The sequence below is a fragment of the Rhineura floridana genome, chromosome 2, assembly GCF_030035675.1.
Source record: "Rhineura floridana isolate rRhiFlo1 chromosome 2, rRhiFlo1.hap2, whole genome shotgun sequence".
In the NCBI taxonomy this organism is placed as follows: Eukaryota; Metazoa; Chordata; class Lepidosauria; order Squamata; family Rhineuridae; genus Rhineura; species Rhineura floridana.
The window spans coordinates 98,131,517-98,151,804 of NC_084481.1; the positions used below are offsets into that span (position 1 = coordinate 98,131,517).

At 43.7% G+C, this 20,288-nt stretch overlaps 1 protein-coding gene across 1 annotated transcript in view; it reads right to left on the bottom strand.

The window, feature by feature from the left end:
* Nucleotides 1–12,698, bottom strand: part of LPXN (leupaxin) — a 29,784-nt gene extending 17,086 nt beyond the window's left edge. The window contains exons 1-3 of the mRNA XM_061613035.1: nt 12,568–12,698; nt 7,245–7,408; nt 5,525–5,580 (exon numbers count right to left, since the gene is read on the bottom strand). Coding sequence (XP_061469019.1) covers nt 5,525–5,580; nt 7,245–7,408; nt 12,568–12,580 — 233 coding nt within the window. The 5' untranslated portion in view covers nt 12,581–12,698. The remainder of the gene's footprint in view (nt 1–5,524; nt 5,581–7,244; nt 7,409–12,567) is intronic.
* Nucleotides 12,699–20,288: the final 7,590 nt, after the last annotated feature.

Genomic DNA, 20,288 nt, shown 5'->3' on the forward strand with positions numbered 1-20,288 from the left:
TCCTGATATTGTTAGACTACAACTCCCTTCATTCCTGACCATTGGCCATGGTAGCTGGTGCTGATGGAAGTTCAACAACTGGAGGGCACCACATTGGATAACCCTGATCTGAAGCCAACCTAATACCATTCTCTAGTTAAACAGAATCATAATAGAGTTGGAAGGGGCCTACAAGGCCATCAAGTCCACCCTCCTGCTCAGTGCAGGAATCCAACCTAAATCATACCCGACAGGTGGCTGTCCAGCTGCTTCTTGAATGCCTCCAGTGTTGGAGAGCCCACCACCTCCCTAGGTCATTGGTTCCATTGTCGTACTGCTCTAACAGTTAGGAAGTTTTTCCTGATGTTCAGCCCAAATCTGGTTTCCTGCAACTTGAGCCCATTATTCTGTGTCCCGCCCTCTGGGATGATCAAGAAGAGAACCTGCCCTCCTCTGTGTGATAACTTTTCAAGTTCTTGAAGAGTACTATTGTATCTCCCCCCAGTCTTCTCTTCTCAAGGGCTAAACATGCCCAGTTCTTTCAGTCTCTCCTGATGGGATTCTGTGTATAATCATTCAGCTGAGAAGTTTTTTCCAAGAACAGTTTTCACCTACTTTGGAGTAAAAAAAATTTTTTTTTAATGTTGAATTGCTTAAGGGATCTTGGAAACAGTGATTAATAATTTCCAGCCCAGGTATCCTGACTCAGAATAAATGTAAAAATCAGGCTTATGAGTACACAAGAATGTTCCTTCTGTTTAAAATGCTGGAACAGTTTCCTATTCTGAAGAAATCATGCCACACTTAAATGAATCAATCTGTCCCTATTAACATTCCAGAGTCTAGAAGAGCTCATAGAAATCCATGATTTGGCTATTTAAATCAGCAGTTCTGGAATGAAGATGATAAAAGAACAAATGAATGCATTTATAAAAGGAGTTACTGTAAAGAGAACCTACAATATTACTTGCTGGAGTTGTTGATCAGTGAGGTGGGCAGAGCTTGGAAAAGTTACTTTTTTGAACAACTCCCATCAGCCCAATCCAGTGGCCATGCTGGCTGGGGCTGATGGGAGTTGTAGTTTAAAAAAGTAACTTTTCCAAGCTCTGGAGGTGGGGATATGTAGATTTGGCCTGATAGGTTCCCCCTTTCTAGAATAAAGTGGGTGACCAAAATGCTCAATTAGCCTAGTAAGCCAGCATTTATTGCCCAAAAACTAGTCTACCTGATTCAGGTCAGAGTTCAACAAAGCTTACCGTTATTTTGAAACATACCTATCACAAGAACACAATGATGATGCATGATACATTTTTTCTTATATTTTACAGAAATTGACAAGTTACAAATTAATAAGAAAAAGTGATATAACTCTAATGTGATTAATTTAATTACCAAGACAACAAAAGATTTAGGATGGTAATAATAAGAGTGGGTAGAATGCAGAAATATATTTAGAGAATGAAAAGAGGCTGCCATTTTAGAATTTGAAATAAAATATTAAATCTTGTCTCAGCTGGATATGACTGACCAATTCCATCAGACAGATAAAAGGCCTGGGATATGCAACCTCAGAGTGATTATTTGAGAAGGATTCCTCCTCTCCAATTTATTGGCAAACCCCACAAATGTTCTTGGACACTCCCTTGTCAAAGTCCATGAGATAATTAGTTAATTCACAATACTGAAAGGTAAAAAAATCCAAATTTAGCTTGGTTTTGAACCCATGTTTGATTGCACCTACGATTTTAGGTTGGTCTAAACGTGCTAACTAATTTCTACTTTTTACCCCAACTTTAGGCTGCAGCTCTATACACATGTACCCTGGGAATAAGTCCCATTGAAATCAGTAGGTCCTGTTTCTGAGCTGGCATGCATAGAACTGCATTATTACTTTATTACAGACTGTATCCAACTAAGGGCTCGTCTACATGGGAGCATTCCTTTGTAGGAAATACACTTCTTTTACCTTCACTTTTCATTTGCATCGTCCAGTTCCTGCTCAATGTTAGCTGCCAATTGCTTTTTTCCATTCACACAAGCAGGCATTCCTCTGGATAAGATTAGTCTCACTTTTTCCTTTTGGCCCTGCCCTCTAATTATACATTTCTACTCCCTCTGGTTGCTAAGGTGACCGAGCAGGCTCAGTCTGTTCTAGCAGCTGCAGTAGGTTCCTTTAAAAAAAACCAAGAAGTGCAAATATCTGTGTTTTCCCTGGTAGGATACAGCTGAAATACAAATCTTTGAGAAGTACTATTTTTTTATTTTTTTAAAAACTTGTATACCGCCCCATAGCCGAAGCTCTCTGGGCAGTTTACAATAACTAAAAACAAATACAATTTAAAATACATCTTTTAAAAAACAATTTAAAACACAATTTAAAATTTTAAAACAATATAGAACACATGCTAAAATGCCTGGGAGAAGAGGAAAGTCTTGACCTGGTGCCGAAAAGATAACAGTGTTGGCGCCAGGCACACCTCGTCACAGAGATCATTCCATAATTTGGGGGCCACCACTGAGAAAGCCCTCTCCCTTGTTGCCACTCTCCAAGCTTCCCTCGGAGTTGGCCCCCGGAGGAGGGCCTTTGATCTTGAACGTAGTGTACGGGTGGGTTCGTATCGGGAGAGGTGTTCCATCAGGTATTGTGGTCCCAAGCCGTGTAAGGCTTTATAGGTCAATACCAGCACCTTGAATCGAGCTCGGAAACATAAAGGCAGCCAGCGCAAGTGGGCCAGAATCGGTTTTATATGTTCGGACCGTCTGGTCCCTGTTACCAATCTGGCCGCTGCATTTTGCACAAGCTGCAGTTTCCGAACCGTCTTCAAAGGCAGCCCCACGTAGAGTGCATTGCAGTAATCTAATTTAGAGGTTACCAGAGCATGGACAACTGAAGCCAGGTTATCCCTGTCCAGATAGGGACGTAGTTGGGCCACCAACCAAAGTTGGTAGAAGGCACTCCGTGCCGCTGAGGCTACCTGAGCCTCAAGGGACAGAGATGATTCTAGGAGAACCCCCAAGCTACGAACCTGCTCCTTCAGGGGGAGTGCAACCCCATCCAGGACAGGTTGGACATCCACCATCTGGTCAGAAGAACCACCCACTAGCAGCATCTCAGTCTTGTCTGGATTGAGCCTCAGTTTATTAGCCCTCATCCAGTCCATTGTCGCAGCCAGGCACCGGTTCAGCGCATTGACAGCCTCACCTGAAGAAGATGAAAAGGAGAAATAGAGCTGCGTGTCATCAGCATACTGATGGCAACGCACTCCAAAGCTCTGGATGACCGCACCCAATGGTTTCATGTAGATGTTGAACAGCATGGGGGACAGAACTGACCCCTGTGGAACCCCATACTGGAGAGTCCAGGGTGCCGAGCAATGTTCCCCAAGCACTGTTCCCCAAGCACCACTTTCTGGAGGTGACCTGCCAAGTAGGAGCAGAACCACCGCAATGCAGTACCTCCCACTCCCAACTCAGCCAGTCTCCCCAGAAGGATACCATGGTCGATGGTATTGAAAGCCACTGAGAGATCAAGGAGAATCAACAGAGTCACACTCCCCCTGTCTCTCTTCCAACAAAGGTCATCATACAGGGCGACCAAGGCTGTTTCTGTGCCAAAACCAGGCCTGAAACCCGACTGAAATGGATCCAGATAATCGGTCTCATCCAAGAGTGTCTGGAGCTGCCCCGCAACCACTCATTCAAGGACCTTGCCCAGGAATGGAACATTTGCTACTGGCCTATAGTTATTAAGATTTTCTGGGTCCAGGGAGGGTTTCTTCAGGAGCGGTCTCACTACCGCCTCTTTCAGGCCGCCAGGGATCACCCCCTCTTGCAGAGAGGCATTAATCACCTCCCTGGCCTAGCTGGCCATCCCTGCTAGCTTTTATTAGCCAAGAAGGGCAAGGATCCAGCACAGAAGTGGTTGCACGAACCTGTCCAAGCACCTTGTCAACGCCTTCAAGCTGCACCAACTGAAACTCATCCAAGAAATCGGGACTATGCTTTTGTGCACAAGTTAGGGAAAAAAGAAAATAAAGGCACCATTTGCAGCAACATAAAAAAGGCCAGCAGAATGGAGGAGAGCAACTGGAAGTTGCTTGTCAGCCTACAGGAAATAAAATGAACAACGGGAGGAGGAGGGAGTGGGCGTGGAGAGGGAAATGATTGACACACCCACAAAAAAGCATTGGAACAAATGTCTGCAGGCACTAGAGAAAGGGAGTGAAGACTTTTTTTCTCCCCTTTTCATATTATCAGTGGATTGGGTTAGTCCGGATTTACAGGGGGAAACTGCATGATAGCTTTTGTTTGCCAGTAACATCATGTGAACCATGCAAATTTAAAGGAGATGTGAGTGGCACCAAACACACAGTAAACCACTGTGTAGATGAGCCCTAAATTATATTCAGAGTAAACCCAGTGAAATCAATAAACCTAGTTCTGTCCACTAATTTCAATGTTTCTTCTCTGAGTATAACTTAATTGCATACAACCCTACATCACTGGCAGGTGTGAGCTTGCTCTGCATGATAGTGCATGAAGCATTTGTGTGGGTGAAATTTGTAGAAGCTTTTCTCAACACAACTCATTCCTGTCTGTCTTTCCTATTGAGGCCAATGTAATATCATTGTATTTGCCAAACAGAAATATTTCCAAATATGGTAGAATGCTTGCTTGCCCACGGTTACAGGAGCATTGCTTCTAAACCCTGAGAAAGGCAAAGGAGAGTCAGAAGCCACATGTTGGTACAACAGGGATGGGGGCCCGCAGGTCTGAGGACCAAATGCCTCTCTATCTGGCAATAAAGACTCTCTCTAGGCCACGTCCTCTCCCCAAACCACACCCCTTTTCCCCAGGCCACACCCCTTATTATCCCTGCTCTGTGCCCTCCTTGACTGTTTGCCTGGCTAGAATGTGTCCTTTAACTGCAGTAATGTCTCTTGCCTGGATGGAGAGAGGTGGGTGTAGAAATGTCCAACTTTTGTGTGGCTGGAATGTAGCCAACTGCACAACCTTAAGAGCCACATGTGTTGCTCCACCCACTTTTACTTCTGGCCCCACCCTCCACTCACATGTGGCCCTCAGAAGATTGTCCATGAAGCAATGCAGCCGTCAAGCTGAAAGGGCTCTCTGCCCCCAGTTTACAACTCTGAAATGGTCCATTGACTTAGCAGAAGTAACCTAGCTGCACAAACTGTAGTTGCAAAGGGGCTGGTCTTTCTGGCAGACAGCAGGAAAGCAAGCTCCTCCTTGCAGCTATTCAGCACTTACTTTAGTGTTATAAAACTTTCTCCTGAGGTTGTAGCATAAATCTTATAACATATTTAAGAAGGACTCCAATATATATGAATGGAGATAACTTTGCCTTTTAAGTATGTGAACCGGTGATTGTCTGTGGTAGCCTTTGATGCCATTGCTAACTAAACTTTTAAGAGAGCAAAGGTTTACAGTTTTGACCCATGAATATCTATGGAGGGCTTCCCTCAGAAAACATGAAGCACAAAGAGGCAGTGTAACCTTCTTTCCTACTGCAGCGTTCATTTACCTGTAAATATATTCTGCATCTTCTTCACGGTGTTGAATGCCACGTGCTGGTTGCACCTGGGAATATACACAGAGAAGATATACAAAAAGGACACTGCCTCCCCTCAAAGCCAGCCAGACATATGTTCCTCTCCATTACTAGCTATAATGATATACCAATCCGTTCCCCAAAGCAAAGAACTATCACCATCAATTCTTATGCTCCTCTGGTTCTCTTGAACTGTCTTGTGTTGAGTTGCTATCTCCCAATCTATTTTAAAAAATGTTGAAGCAGGTCTCAGGTTTCTCCCATACCTATTGACTTCCCATCTCTCATTACTGCTGCAATCAACAAACAGTATTCAATTAAATTCTGGAAGATATGGGAGAGAAAGGCAAACTAGAGTGCTAAAGCATAGGATATGTGCAAGCATGAACTGTCTCTTGCTTTGCAACAGTGTCCAGATTGGGAGGCTTCAGGTGTGAAAGGAGATATGCAGTATAAAGAGCTACTTTAAACTGAATCAAACCAAAGGCTCCTCTAATCCACTACTGCTGAGTGAGCAGGTCTCCAAGACCTCAGTCTTTACCAGCCTGGTACCTATCCTTTCACATGGGTGAGGAACCAGTGGCCTTCCTGATGTTGTGAACACTAGCTCCCATCAGCCCAAGCCAGCATGGCCCATGGTCAGGGATGACGATAGTTGTAGTCCAACAATGTCTGGATGCCTGCTTCAACCAGAGTCAAAACTTGGGACTTTATATATGGTAAAGCATATGTGCTACCACTGAGCTATGACAACAAAAGTAGCTGAATTGCTAAAAAGGGTTCTGTTTTCTGAGGTCATTAGGCAGGTCTTTAATCTTTATTTCACAATTTAATAGGCTTTTTATAGTTTAGCCACATTTTATTGTGACTTTTCACCATAAATATTACAAAGCACTTTTATCCAAACTCTGCAGTAAGCGAAAAATGGCAGCAATGTGGTGGATAAGCTAAGACTGGAATTAATTATCTGCTAGGTACAAGCTTTCATGTAATGTGGGAGTAGCTCCCTGTGACCTGCAAGCTGGTTCCAGCTCCCTAAGCCTTTTTTCATGGCTCCCCAAGACTCCTTGCAATTTGGCAGTGGCAGCAAAATAAATAAATTCTGATTCTCTGCTGTTTCCTCATAGTGGGGTGTTTCCACAGTGCCCTTCCTGGATGACTCATGCAAGATCAGGATAAAGATCACTCCCTCCCCCCACTCAGCAGATCATTTCTCTGGTAAAGCAAGGCAAGGGAGGATCTGCATCCCCATCACGGCATCATGATGAGCAGCGAAACAAACCTCTCTGCCTGTCCCAGGATAGAGATTGCTCCCTCCCTCTGCTGCCAGATGATCAATCTGATGAGCAGGAAGAGTGAGCAATCTACATCTCATGTTTGCGTCTGTGTGTGCTTATGTGTATGTGCACGTACGTGTGCACAAGTGCGCATTTCTTGGTGTGTTTGTAATGTACATGTGCACTCCAGCATGTGTATGATAAATGTAAATGTGTATGTCAGTTGTGGGGTGGCAATGCCCACTTTTGACCACACCCACCCACCACTGACATTTGGCCCCCTAGAGGCCTTGGAAAGTGGTGATGCAGCCGTTATGCCCCAAAAGGTCAGCCACCCCAATGTAATTCATCTTGAAAAGCCTCAGTCTTCCCTAACCTGCAACTTGCTAAGGTGGTAGACAACTTAAGGAGAATACCTTCTTGGCTTCTGGTTTCTTGTTCTGGATGGCACTGGTCTCTGCTGCTGTTGGCACTGGTTTCTCCTTGAAGTTGCGTTCCAAAAGAAAGGAACCTTTTGGGGGTACTGGATCACTCACACTTAAACTTGCTGAGGTTTGTTCCAGTTCTGCCAACAAAGCATCTGAACAAAACCATTATAGTTTAAATGTTGTCTATCCCTTTGTTCACCCTCTCTTCCCACCCCTACCCCCGAACCCTGCCTTTTGGTATCTTTCATCTGACTGTGAGAGGTTTGACAACAAGAGGGGTCCAATGCAATTATCAATAACCAGCAAATTGTCCATCTGTTTGTTGGGTGATGTTGGGGCAAGCAAGGGTGGAGGGGAAGGCCTTTGCCTTTCTAGACTCTACCATCATAGAAAAACATTATATAGATCCTGCAGAAGGAGGAAGCAAAACAGAGATGTTTCTGTATTCCTTTGTTACACTAAGCAATACCGGAATGTCTGAACCATGTAAATGACAAGAGGATACAATATGCACTCCCTCCTTGTACACATAAAATTGCCTCACACAGTCATGCTGGGGCCATGCAAGTTACCCATTTCCACTGTGCCCAGCATTATTCAGTACATCTTCTGTCAAGAGTGCATTCCTTGCTAATTCTTCAAAGAGAGCAATTAATACTAGCTTGTTTCCTGTCCCCACCCCACCCCACCCCACTATCTGGAAGCGCAACTGCCTCATCAGTGGAAGGGGCCTTTAAAAGCCTTCCCCTTACCCAAATTTCTGCTTCCTCCTCTTGGCCTTTTATGCCTCTCACACCTCTGCCTTTGTGAATGTGTACATGACACATATTTTCACCTTTCAAAGAATTTCACAGAATGAGCTGAGCAAAATCAAGGAAGTGAGAAGCCACAAGGGAGCAGCTATTGCTACACAGATTCACCCTCTTGTGGAAAGGAAAGATGGTTACCTGCCATATTACTTCCCAAAGACCTCCAACTTATCTCCAGTTAGATTCAAATAACAGAAAGAAATGTCCAGCAACACAAAGACAACTATCTTGGCTGTGGGTGGTTGAGAGACTTTTGTTGGGGCCAAAACTTAATTCGAGAGGACAGTTATTTTTGTTGTTATTGGGATTATGTGTTTGTATTTCATTGTTAGACCTTATTATGAAGTATAAGGGAATTGTTTCATTTTATGGTATATTTCTTAATGAGATGTTTTTACTAACATTGTGTGACTATTCAAATTTTGTGTGTAACTTAGTGAATTATGTAACTTTTTTCATGCTGTAAGGTGCCTTGAGCATAATTACTATGGAAAGGTGGCATACAAATAAACCATGATGATGGTGGTGGTGGTGATGGTAAGTGGTTAAGGTGTCGGACTATGACCTGGGAGACCACAGTTCAAATCCCCACACAGCCATGAAACTCACTGGGTGACTTTGGGCCAGCCACTTCCTCTCCGCCTCAGAGGAGGGCAGTGGTGGGCTCCCTCTGAGTGCCGCTTGCCATGAGAATCCTATTCATGGGGTTGCCATAGGTCGGAATCGACTTGAAGGCAGTCCATTTTTGTTTTAAGTTGAGACTTATTGCAGTCTGCATCTGTGTTGGAAGAATAGCTTTTTAATATGTTCTTAAACTTTCTTTTTTAAAATGTTTTTAATCTTAGAAGATGTTTTGATAGCTTTTTTAAGTAACATTTTTGAAGATGTTTTGTTTTAATGTGTTTTAAAGTTTGTTTTTATGATGTTTTAATGTTTTTAGTACTTTTGTTTGCCACCCTGGGCTCCTGCTGGGAGGAAGGGCGGGATATAAATAAAATAATAATAATAATAATAATAATAATAATAATAATAACTCAGTTAGCTCAATTGCATTTGTTTATGTTTCATTATGGCCAATAGTGACCAATAAGCTAAAATTAAAAATTGGTATGATGGAAAATTAAACCTAGGCAAATTACTGGCTGAGTGGGACTTGGTAATTATGCCATTTTAAGCTTCGACAACTGAGGGCAGATCCACTCCATACATTTAAATCACACTCAATGCACATTTAAAGGACATGACTTCCTCCAAAGAATCCTGGGGGCTATGGTTTCCCTCTCTCTCACAGAGCTACAACTCCCCAGCACCCGTAACAAACTACAATTCTCATGATTGTTTGGGGGGAAGTCATGTGCTATAAATATGTATAGGATGTGCTTTAAATGTATGGTGTGGATCTGCTCTAACTTTATTAAGTTTCTTTTTATCAATTATGCCTTGATTCTGTTTTATTTTTCATCTATCACATTCACCCCATGCTACTGTTTGATACTGTGATGATTTGTGGATTTAGTTGTATTTATACACACACCCCTCTGGTTTTTTATTTTCTGATGACCTATGGTTTTTTAAGCAATACATCGGAATTATATTTATGTGTTTGTCATTTTTTTCACAAACAGACTTACATACTTGGTTGATTGACTAGGGAATGTCTTCATCTACTTGCATATATATCCCAGACCACATAGTGTTTTTGTCAGCCCTTCCTGGGCACATCTTGCTTTTCCTAGGGCAGCCTTTCCCAACTAGTGGGCCACCAGATGTTGTTGGACCACAACTCCCATCAGCCTCAGCCAGCATTGCCAATGGTCAGGAAAGATGGGAATTGTGGTCCAACAACATCTGGTGGCCCACTAGTTGGGAAAGGCTGTCCTAGGGTGATTGTTGGCTAATGGCTGAGGATGGCCACCAGTGAGTGTTTACTCAACAGCCAGAAAAAAGATGGCTGTTTCTGGACTGTTCTGAGTTGGTAGGTGGCATACCTCCCCCCACCTCCAGCTAAGGAAGATATCTAGTTTACATATGTGAGAGAGAATAGTGGAAGCATTGGTGGAAAATACTGAGAGAGCGGCGAGCCACTGAGATAGAGAAATAAGAGCTTTGAGTGACATGGCACAAAGCATCTGGGAATGCCTTCCTGTTGAGGGGTGATGTGAAGTAGCAGATCAGCTGCTTGTGAGAGTGCTATACTAATTGCTGTCATCTATGCTCTGCAAATAAACTCAAATATTATAAAATGCCATCCCTCTCCAGTGGTCAACATGGTGCTTTCCAGATGTTGTTTGACTCCAGCTTCGATCAGACCTGATCCCATGGCCAGTGGGGAGGACAGCCTGGCTGGGAGTCTAAAGTCTGTGAGTTAAAATCCCTGCTCGTGTCTCCTGGGTGTCAAGGGCCAGCTAAAGATCACCCCCAACAATGAGTGGCTCAGGGGTTACGTGCCCTGCCACCTGTGCAGCCATGGGCAAGCTGTATAGTCCCAGAGAGCCCAGTTGCCCCCCAGCTGGCAGTTGCAGACAAGGAAGGGGCTGGCTTGTGCAACTGTGGCAAGCTGAGCAGGCCCTAGCCAGCTGGGGAGGACTAGCCTCAGAGGGAGGCAATGGTAAACCCCCTCTGAATACCGTTTACCAAGAATCCCTATTCATAGGGTCGCCATAAGTTGGGATCAACTTGAAGGCAGTCCATTTCCATTTTTCAGTCTAGCAACATGTAGAGGGCACCGTGTTGTCTATGCCTACTCTAAAGGAAGCCAAACTCACGTAGTGCTGTCCCTGGAACTTCTCACTGCTCAGGGAAGTGGGCAGGCATGACAATAGCAAAACAGGGTGTATGATAGTAAGTCGTCAGACTACTCCCCTCTCTCAGTCAATTGTGCTTCCTAGAAGCCATTTAAGGTTTAGGTTAGGTTTATTAAATTTGTCAATCACTTCCCACTAAAAAGTCCCAAAGCAATTTACAAGCAAGTAATTTTTGTTTTACAAAAATTACAATATAACTGGTGTTGCCCAATGCTTGTTTTGTCCCCTATGCTTTGTGACATCTACAGGTTAATGGGATAGAAACTCTCATTGCCTGGCAGACTGGCAGCAGCAGATCTTGGATGGGTTTCTATTGGGTTCAAGTTACTATGGCTTCTCCTCTGTAGTGATGGATTCAGAGGGAAGGGTCGGCCAGTAGACAACTTCCCAAATCACTCCAGCACATGTGGACCTCTTTGCTATCAGAGAGCCCTGCAGCTTCCATTCTATACTTACCAAAGAGAGGTTAAGGAGACTCTGGGCAGGAATAGATTGATGTAGGTTGCCTGTTCCCTTCTAACATAAAATTCCTTTATTTAGCTCTTAGGCACTTAACGTCAGAGACAAGGACAGTCGTGGGAGCTTTAGACTGGCAAAGGCACTCTGCTTAAGGAATTATGGTGGTGATGAAGTTAGTGGCAGGGGTGGTTGTTGGTCCTAGATTTATTTTTTTATTTTGCAATGCTAGAGGATTTTTACTCCTGCCCCAGTGTATAAGACTGTCAACATATAGGATAGTGGCAGGGGAGGGAGGACAGTATCTAGAAGCAGATATTCCTGTTGCCTTGTGTCCAAACAACTCACTTATCAGTCACAGCTCTGACTTCACTCATTGGCTAACTACTCTGAGCAGTCAGGGTGGCCCATTTCACAAATATTACTTAGAAGGGTACCTGTACATTTTGCTTCATAACTTACTTCTTAGAAGTGCTAGAGACCTACTTTTTTAAAAAATAAAAGTTTAGGTTCTAGGCTACCTGCTGGAGCACCACTGAATACTTCTGCAAATGCCATGGCACCCACAGGTGATGGGTTGGCAGGCTACAGAATTGAATGCAAGACCATAGCAAAATTACAACTAGAATATTCTAGAACTTTAAACCACTAATAATATTTAAATAAAATATTTCCCCGTTTTCCTTCTACATTTGTTCATATCCCATTTGCAACCATGGATTTCTCTAAACACTCCTCCTCTCTCTACTGCGTCACTTGCCATTATATTTGCAATGTAAAGTATCACGTTTTGGAAACTGCCTGTTTTGGAAACTAAAGGACAGGCTTCTTCAATTTCCTTCAATAAACTAAGTTCTCCATTTCTCAAATTATTCAAGGTTCTCTGTTCTAGCTTGAATTCATCCATCTGGAACAGCAGTGTCCCAAATAAGGTTGCTGCATTTCCCTCAACAAAGTCTTTGTGCTTTAACAGCCGCCTGAGAAGCAGAAATTCAACATCCGTAGCTTTTTTGTTTTAGTTTTGGGGAAAAACTGTACCTGCTGAGTTCTTGCCTGTTAAAAGCACAAAATCTCCATCAGAACACATTGTGTCATCTCTGCAACTGATGTTTGATCTCTTTGCACCCTCAATTCTCCCCGTTCCCCCCATTAAATAGCAAGTGAAAAAGAATGGAATGTTCTTGTGTTTTCTGCACCTCTTCAGTTCTTGCTGTTTTCTTGTAGTGAGAAAGAGTGACTTACCTAAATCATCCATTGCCTATTTGCATAGAGGGTCTTCTCTCCAACTGGTTCAAATGATCTCCAACAGAGAGACAGGTTGCTGAACAGTGGAACTGAAGGGGAAATGAGCAAGATGGTGAGTGAGCAGGACAGTGGATTATGCAGACTTTTTCAGTTCCTCTCTCTAGCTGTACTTCCTCTCTTCAGAAGCTGAAGGGTTCTTTCCCTCCCGCCCAAAAGTCACTTTTTGTGCAGCTAAAAAATGTACACAAAATTGCTGAACAGGAAGAGATGGCAATCTCATCTTATGTAGCTCTGATGCGATTGTTATACCATCTCTCTTGTAAAATAGGGCCGTGCCCTGTTGTATCAGACAGCGGAATTTTACTGACAGATGGTAACATATGCTTTGAATCTCTTCAGATGGAGATGTTGGCCCACCTGGGGAAAAATCAATAGCTGAAATGAATACTTGATGGATGCTGAAAACCAGAAGGCATCAGTTATACACTGACTTTCTCCACCACACCTCTGGAAAATGCAGGACCAGCCCTACCGTTAGGTAGTGAGGTGACCACCTCAGGTAGCACATGCTGTTTTATAATGCTGCCTTATTGTTTTTATGATACCGCTTATTGTTTTTATGTTATTTTTATATACTACTTGGGGATTTAAAAAATAATCAGCAGTTTAGAAATGCTTTAAATAAACAAATGCTGGGAGGTAACAGTAGCCCCCTGCTCCCTCAGAGGAACCACATCATTCCCATCCTCCTGAGCTAGCACCCAAGTGACTATGATGCTTACTTGTTGCTAGCCTGGATCAGCTGGCTGCCACACTTAGTTGCCTTCTCCCGATGCATCACAGGCAGTGCCACTGGGAAAGGCTCCTGACCAAGCAAGCAGGCAGAAAGAGACAGCCAATTTTGGCCATGCACATGCACTGCTCTGCTCATATGATGCACAGTGGCACCACCATGGCTGTACTGCAGCATTTGTTTGAGTGGGCAGTCCCAAGGAGAATGCTGGATGAGTAGCCATGGTGAGGTGTTGAAGGGCACAAAACTGTACATGCCACATATCCTGCCCTTCACCTTCAGGAAGTTGCCCTGCTGCCCTCAGGTGTGGTGGAAGAAGCTGTTTCATCAAGGTTTAAGTAGGATTCAACAGCCTGCTTTTGTACATGGAAAGGGGGGGGCAGGTGGTTTTTTCTTATCCTTTGCCTCAGGTAGCAGAATACAGTATTTGGTGAAGATTGCAGAGCAGTAATGCCTGAAGAGGAAGGCTAATTATGATTTCCATGGAATTTGTATTTTAGAAATACACCCAACTTTTCCACCATGGTAGGGATGCTCAGGGATTCTGTTTGGTCCACATTTTTAAGCCAATTGGTCTGATTCAAATTTCCTGGATTAATATGATGAATGGTGATGCAATTATCTTTTGGCTTTCAGGCATCTCTGGCTGACCACTGGTGCCAGGCCTTTAAAAAACAGACATGTCCTGCTGCCCTTCCCAGCCATTGTCTCACTCCTCCTTCATTATCAATGCCTTTTTAAAAATGGTGCGGAATTTGTGCCATTACATTCAGGCCTGTTGACACTGCCCATTTCTTGTAGGAGAAGTTAAACATACCTGTCTTAGAATATTCAGATCTGACTACTTCACAGTCCCATGTCAAGGTAAGATTTCCCTCCCTCCCTCCTTCATTTATTTATTTATTATTTGATTTATATTATTATTGTTGTTGTTTATTTCCACCCAGCCTTTCAGCCAAAAGGCCCTCAAGACGGCTTACAAAAAACCCACAAATATAAAAATACATCAATACATCAATAAAATACATCAATACATCAAAATACTTCAAAATACATCAATAAAACAATACAATTTACAGTAGCCAAAACATAAATAAATAAATGTGGATGAGAAGAAGGATGGGCACAGGAAAAGTCCAAAGAAACGGATCTTGAGGGAAAGACCTGGAGGAGAGATCCTTTCTCTATGGCGACTGAGATGATGGGTTAGCGACACCATGCTACTCAGAGTGGATTTTAGTCCAGCCACCACCAACTGCCCCAACCCAGATTATCAAATGGCACCAGTCTCTTCACTCCAGGCTCACCCCTCGGTGGCGGCGGCTGCTGCTGCTGCGGCTTCCCCTCCGACTCCTGCACCTCCTCCTGCTCCGCCAGTGGTGGCGGTGGCTTGGGCAAGCCTGGTGTGGGCCACGAGGGCCTCACAGAACTGCTTGAGGCTGATGGCGTGCTCCCGCCCTTTCTCCCAGGAGGAGCCCATCACACACTATCTAACATCTCTCTCTCTCTCTCTCTCTCTCTCTCTCTCACTCACTCACTCACTCTGTGTGTGTGTGTGTGTGTGTGTGTGTAGGAGTCAACGTTTGTGAATGTAGTGTTGTGGTAGCCTTCCCTAATCTGATGCCTTCTAGAGTTGGATTCTAAAACATCTGGAAGGCATCAGGTTGAGGAAGGCTGATCTATGGGGCTAGCATTTGGAGATTCTGGCACCAATCCTAAACTTGGTGATAGTGGGGAAGTTGTTTGTGTTGGAATATGTGGTTCAACTTGAACTGGTGGGTTGAGGCTGCATGGAGTTAAAAAGGGTAGCTAGAGAGGAGAACTCTTGATTGCTATGCTCATACCTATCCTTTGATCTCCTGCTGACTCTCCCTTCCTGCTAGACTGATATGCTTAGGATGTTGACCACATCTTCCAGTCTCCTTCCTCCTTCTTTTTTTTCTCTTGAGAGGGAGAGCAGACATCTTCTCTTTGTCTCTCCCTCTCCTCCAAGCATGAGGGCAAACATTAGGCTTAGTGTTTGCATCTCCAACTTAGCAAGTTAGCTACATGTAGAACTCTTTCCTATCAAGTATGTACTTCCAGAATAAAGCAGTTTTTTCTTAGTTTGAAGCTTAAAGTCTCTGTCTGACTAATTCCAGGGAAAGTGTAATCTTTAGCAAAGATTCAAATACGCAAAGCTCACTCAGACGCTCAAATATCTAGTTTCGCTACTCTGCAACAGTTTGGACCATTAATTGCCAACAAATACAATAAAAGACTATGGCTGCACACACATAACATTTTATTCTATAATCCAGAGCTTGGAAGATTACTTTTTAAAAGTAATAAATTACAGTTACAGTTACATGGCCCAAAAAAGTAATAATTACCATTACAATTACAATTGCTCTAAAAGGAACTGATTACTTTACTTTTCCTCCAAAGTAATCACTACAATTACATTTCAGTTACTTTAAAAAAACCGCCTACAAGGTGCTGGCCTTGGCTGCTGCACATCTAAGTAGCCTAAAACAACATTAAAAATAAACAAACACATACAGAGGTAGTAGAATAATTATTTTTATTCATAAGATAGCAATGGTGGTCTCTCCGCTGGTAAGGGTGGTGGGGAGGGAGGCTGAGGCCACTACTCAGATCTTTGTATGTCAAACCAAGTGCAACCCCCCCCCCCTCAGCCAGCCAGCATAATCTCTCTCACTTCACCACCTCCCGGGCCCTGCCCTGCCATCAACTAAGGGACACTCACTCAAGCAAACATTTTCCCCTGAGATGCAAAAAAGTTAAAATACTGCAAATGCAGCACAGTAGCCAGAGAGGGTGGTGGAGGCGACTTTGTGTGCCAAGTGCAAACACAGTACTCTCTCTCTCTCTCTCTCTCTCTCTCTCTCTCTCACACACACACACACACACACACAGTGTCATGTTTCACCTCCACAGTTCTTTATCTCCATTCTGCTGCTGCCTCCTTCTCCTTTATCCATGTTCTTGACCTCTGGATCCTTTTCCCCTCCACTCCATTCTTCACCGCCACTATCCATTTTTTAAAATAATTGTTTTCTCCACTCCACCCCGTCTCACTCTCCGCCTCCTCCCTCGTCACCTCCTGCCCATCCACAGAGCACGAGGAAAGAGCGATGCTGCACAGAAGCCCAGTTTGAGGCACATCATTTTCATCCACAAATCAGAGGAGCAGAAGACTTCCCCTGCTCCCCCCCAAAAAAGTAATGCCCAAAAGTAATGCTGGAAACGTTACAATTACTCCACAAAAGTAGTAAAATTACTCCTAGTTCTATTACAATCAAAATGTAAAGGAATTACCCACTCGTTACTAAAAAAAGTAATGAATTACAAGTAATTCGTTACTTGTAACTAGTTACTTCCAAGCTCTGCTATAATCAGTGGAGACTGAGAGCTCATCCACATAGCGACTTCGTATGTGTCCGTTGCTATTTGCATCCCCGTATAATTTGCATGGTTCACATGATGTTGCAGGCAAGTGGAAGCTAACACGGTTTTTCCCTTTAAATCCTTATTAACCCAATCCACTGATAATGCAAAAAGGAAAGGAAAAACTGTATCAGCTGCACTGCGCTCCTCCATGTAGGTGCTTTGCTTTGATTTTTTTTAGTGGGTGAGCTCTTTTATAACCCAACACCCACTCCCTCTCTCTCTCTCTGCCACCCGCAAAAGCTGCCACAGCCGCTGCCTATTTTGCCTTTCACTCCCTCCCTCCCCCCATCTGCCTTTCACTCAGGCTTGAACAATAAAGAAGAGGGGGGTCTAGTCAGTTTTATTTCTTCTTGTCAATTGCACACCTAGTGCTCTCCTGGCTTCAGCCATGAACCAGAGGGAGTAAACATGTAAAATTAGAGGGTGAGGCCACAAGGAAACAGTGACACTATTCCTTCCCAGAGGAACATCTACTAGTGTAAATGGAAAACTGTGGATTTGAAGCTACCATTGAGAATGAAGTGGGGACCTTCCAAATCTATCATGACAGTAAAAGCAGCGGCTTTAATACGAAGGTATGCTCCTGTGTAGATAAGCCCTGCATACTTGTTTGTTCTATATAGTCCACACACAATCTAGATCTATCGCATATTTTTGCCCCTGAAAAGTGCTTTTTGAGAAACTGGTTTTATTCTGAAAATAAATGCTCATTGCAGATTAATTTGCATTATCTTGCCTTGTGTCCATTTGAAAACAGATGTAGGAACTAGTGGAAATGGGAGAGTGTATCCACACCTACCCAGTGATGTTGTGGGTGGGTGGTACATACCAAGATCACAATCACCACTTCCTTCTTCATTCACCTAGGCTTGTGCAGAAAGGAAAAGGCATAGATAACCTAATCAAGGGGAGGGTTTTCAAACATGTATCAGATAACCACACTCATCTTTGTGGACATCAGGATCTAGAACCAATCTAGGTTGAAAGCAACATATTGAGGACAAGCATGAACAATTCCAGACAGAAAATCTACATTTTTGTGCAACAAATGGGTTAGTGTGTATACAGTCTGTGTCTTGAAACAGTTGGTCAAGGAATTGACTAGAGGGACTGTCAAATGTAGCATGCATATAAATGCAAAGTTGGCCAGACAATCCAGCAAAGTCACATTTTATTTCAAAAGAGGAAACTTTGCAAAACTGCAGCGATTAGTTGGAAGGAAGTTGAAAGGGCGAGTCCAAAGAGTCAACTCTCTTCAGGATGCTTGTAGCTTACTGAAAACCACAGTAACCAAAGCTCAGCTAGAATGTATAACACAGATTATAAAATACACAAACAAGTCCAAGAAAATGCCAGCATAGCTAATGGAAAGAGACAAGAAAACTAGGAAAGGCAAAAGGGTTCCTTTATTTATTATTTTATTTTATTTTTTAAAACTTATATACCGCCCGACTAGCAATAGCTCTCTGGGCGGTGAACATAGATACAATAAAATACAATATAATACAAAAACATCAGTCTAAAATCAAATTTCACAATCTAAAAACAGTAAAGGCTAAAATCAAATTACAAACATTACAATCATTAACAAAAAAATTAAAATGCCTCGGAGTAGAGAAAGGCTTTAACCTGGCGCCGAAAGGATGATAGTGTCGGCGCCAGGCGAACCTCCTCGGGGAGACTATTCCATAGTTCGGGGGCCACCACTGAGAAGGCCCTTGATCTTGTCACTGCCCTCCGGGCCTCCCTATGAGTCGGGACCCGGAGGAGGGCCTTCGTAGCAGACCGTAGTGTACGAGCCGGTTCATAGCGGGAGAGGCGTTCCGACAGATATTGAGGTCCCGCGCCGTATAAGGCTTTATAGGTTAATACCAACACTTTGAATTTGGCCCGGAAGCGTATTGGAAGCCAGTGCAAGCGGGCCAAAACAGGTGTTATATGGTCAGACCGCTTCGTTCTTGTTAGCAGTCTGGCCGCCGCATTTTGCACCAGCTGTAGCTTCCGAACCGTCTTCAGAGGTAGCCCTACGTAGAGCGCATTACAGTAATCCAAACGTGAGGTTACCAGAGCATGTACTACTGATGTAAGATCCTCCTTACTCAGGTAGGGACGTAGCTGGGCTACCAATCGAAGTTGGTAGAACGCATTCCGTGCCACCGAGGCTACATGAGCCTCAAGTGACAGGAAAGAGTCTAGAATGACTCCCAGACTACGAACCTGTTCCTTTAGGGGGAGTGTAACCCCATCCAGGACAGGATATGTATCCACCATCTGATTGGAAAAACCATCCACCAACAGCATCTCAGTCTTATCAGGATTGAGTCTCAGTTTGTTAGTTCTCATCCAGTCCATTGTCGCGTCCAGGCAACGGTTCAGCACATTGACCGCCTCACCTGAGGAAGATGAAAAGGAGAAGTAGAGCTGCGTGTCATCAGCGTACTGGTGACAACACACTCCAAAACTCCTGATGACCGCACCCAATGGCTTCATATAGGTGTTAAAAAGCATGGGAGACAAAACCGAACCCTGCGGGACCCCACATTGGAGTACCCACGGTGTCGAGCAATGTTCCCCAAGCACTATCTTCTGGAGACGGCATGCCAAGTAGGAGCGGAACCACTGCCACGCAGTGCCTCCAACTCCCAACTCCGCAAGCCTCTCCAGAAGGATACCATGGTCGATGGTATCAAAAGCCGCTGAGAGATCAAGGAGAATCAACAGAGTTACACTCCCTCTGTCTCTCTCCCGACATAGATCATCAAACAGGGCGACCAAGGCCGTCTCAGTGCCGAAACCGGGCCTGAAACCCGATTGAAATGGATCTAGATAATCGGTTTCATCCAATAGCGCCTGGAGCTGGTCAGCAACCACTCGTTCCAAGATCTTGCCGAGATATGGAACATTTGCCACTGGTCTGTAGCTGCTGAAATCCTCTGGGTCCAGGGAAGGCTTTTTCAGGAGTGGTCTCACTGCTGCCTCCTTCAGACAGCCAGGGACCACTCCCTCTCGCAAGGAGGCATTTATCACTTCCCTGTGATAAATCTGTGACTTGCTTAAATGGGAATAGGAACATACTGTGACAAAACAAACATGTAGATAGTAAGGCACGTGGGGAAACATACATATTGATATCAATATCAAGACAAATGATAAAAAGTATATTAGAAGCAGGAAATCAAAAGCAGGAAAGGTGGTTGGACAGCTGGAAAAAAAAGTTTTGAAAGGACTGCTAAAGGATAGGGAAATTGCAGAGAAGCTTCCACAGTGTTTGCTGTAGAAAATGCTACATAGTACCTATTCCTGAACTACTTTTTTCCCCAAGGAAGATATCTGAAGAACTAAATCAAACAGAGCTGACAAGATATGATGCTCTAGGGCTAATTGAAAAATTAAAAATTAACAAATCACTGTGTCCAGACAGCATGCACCTAAAAGTTCTTAAAGGACTCAAATGTGAAATTTCTGGTTAGCA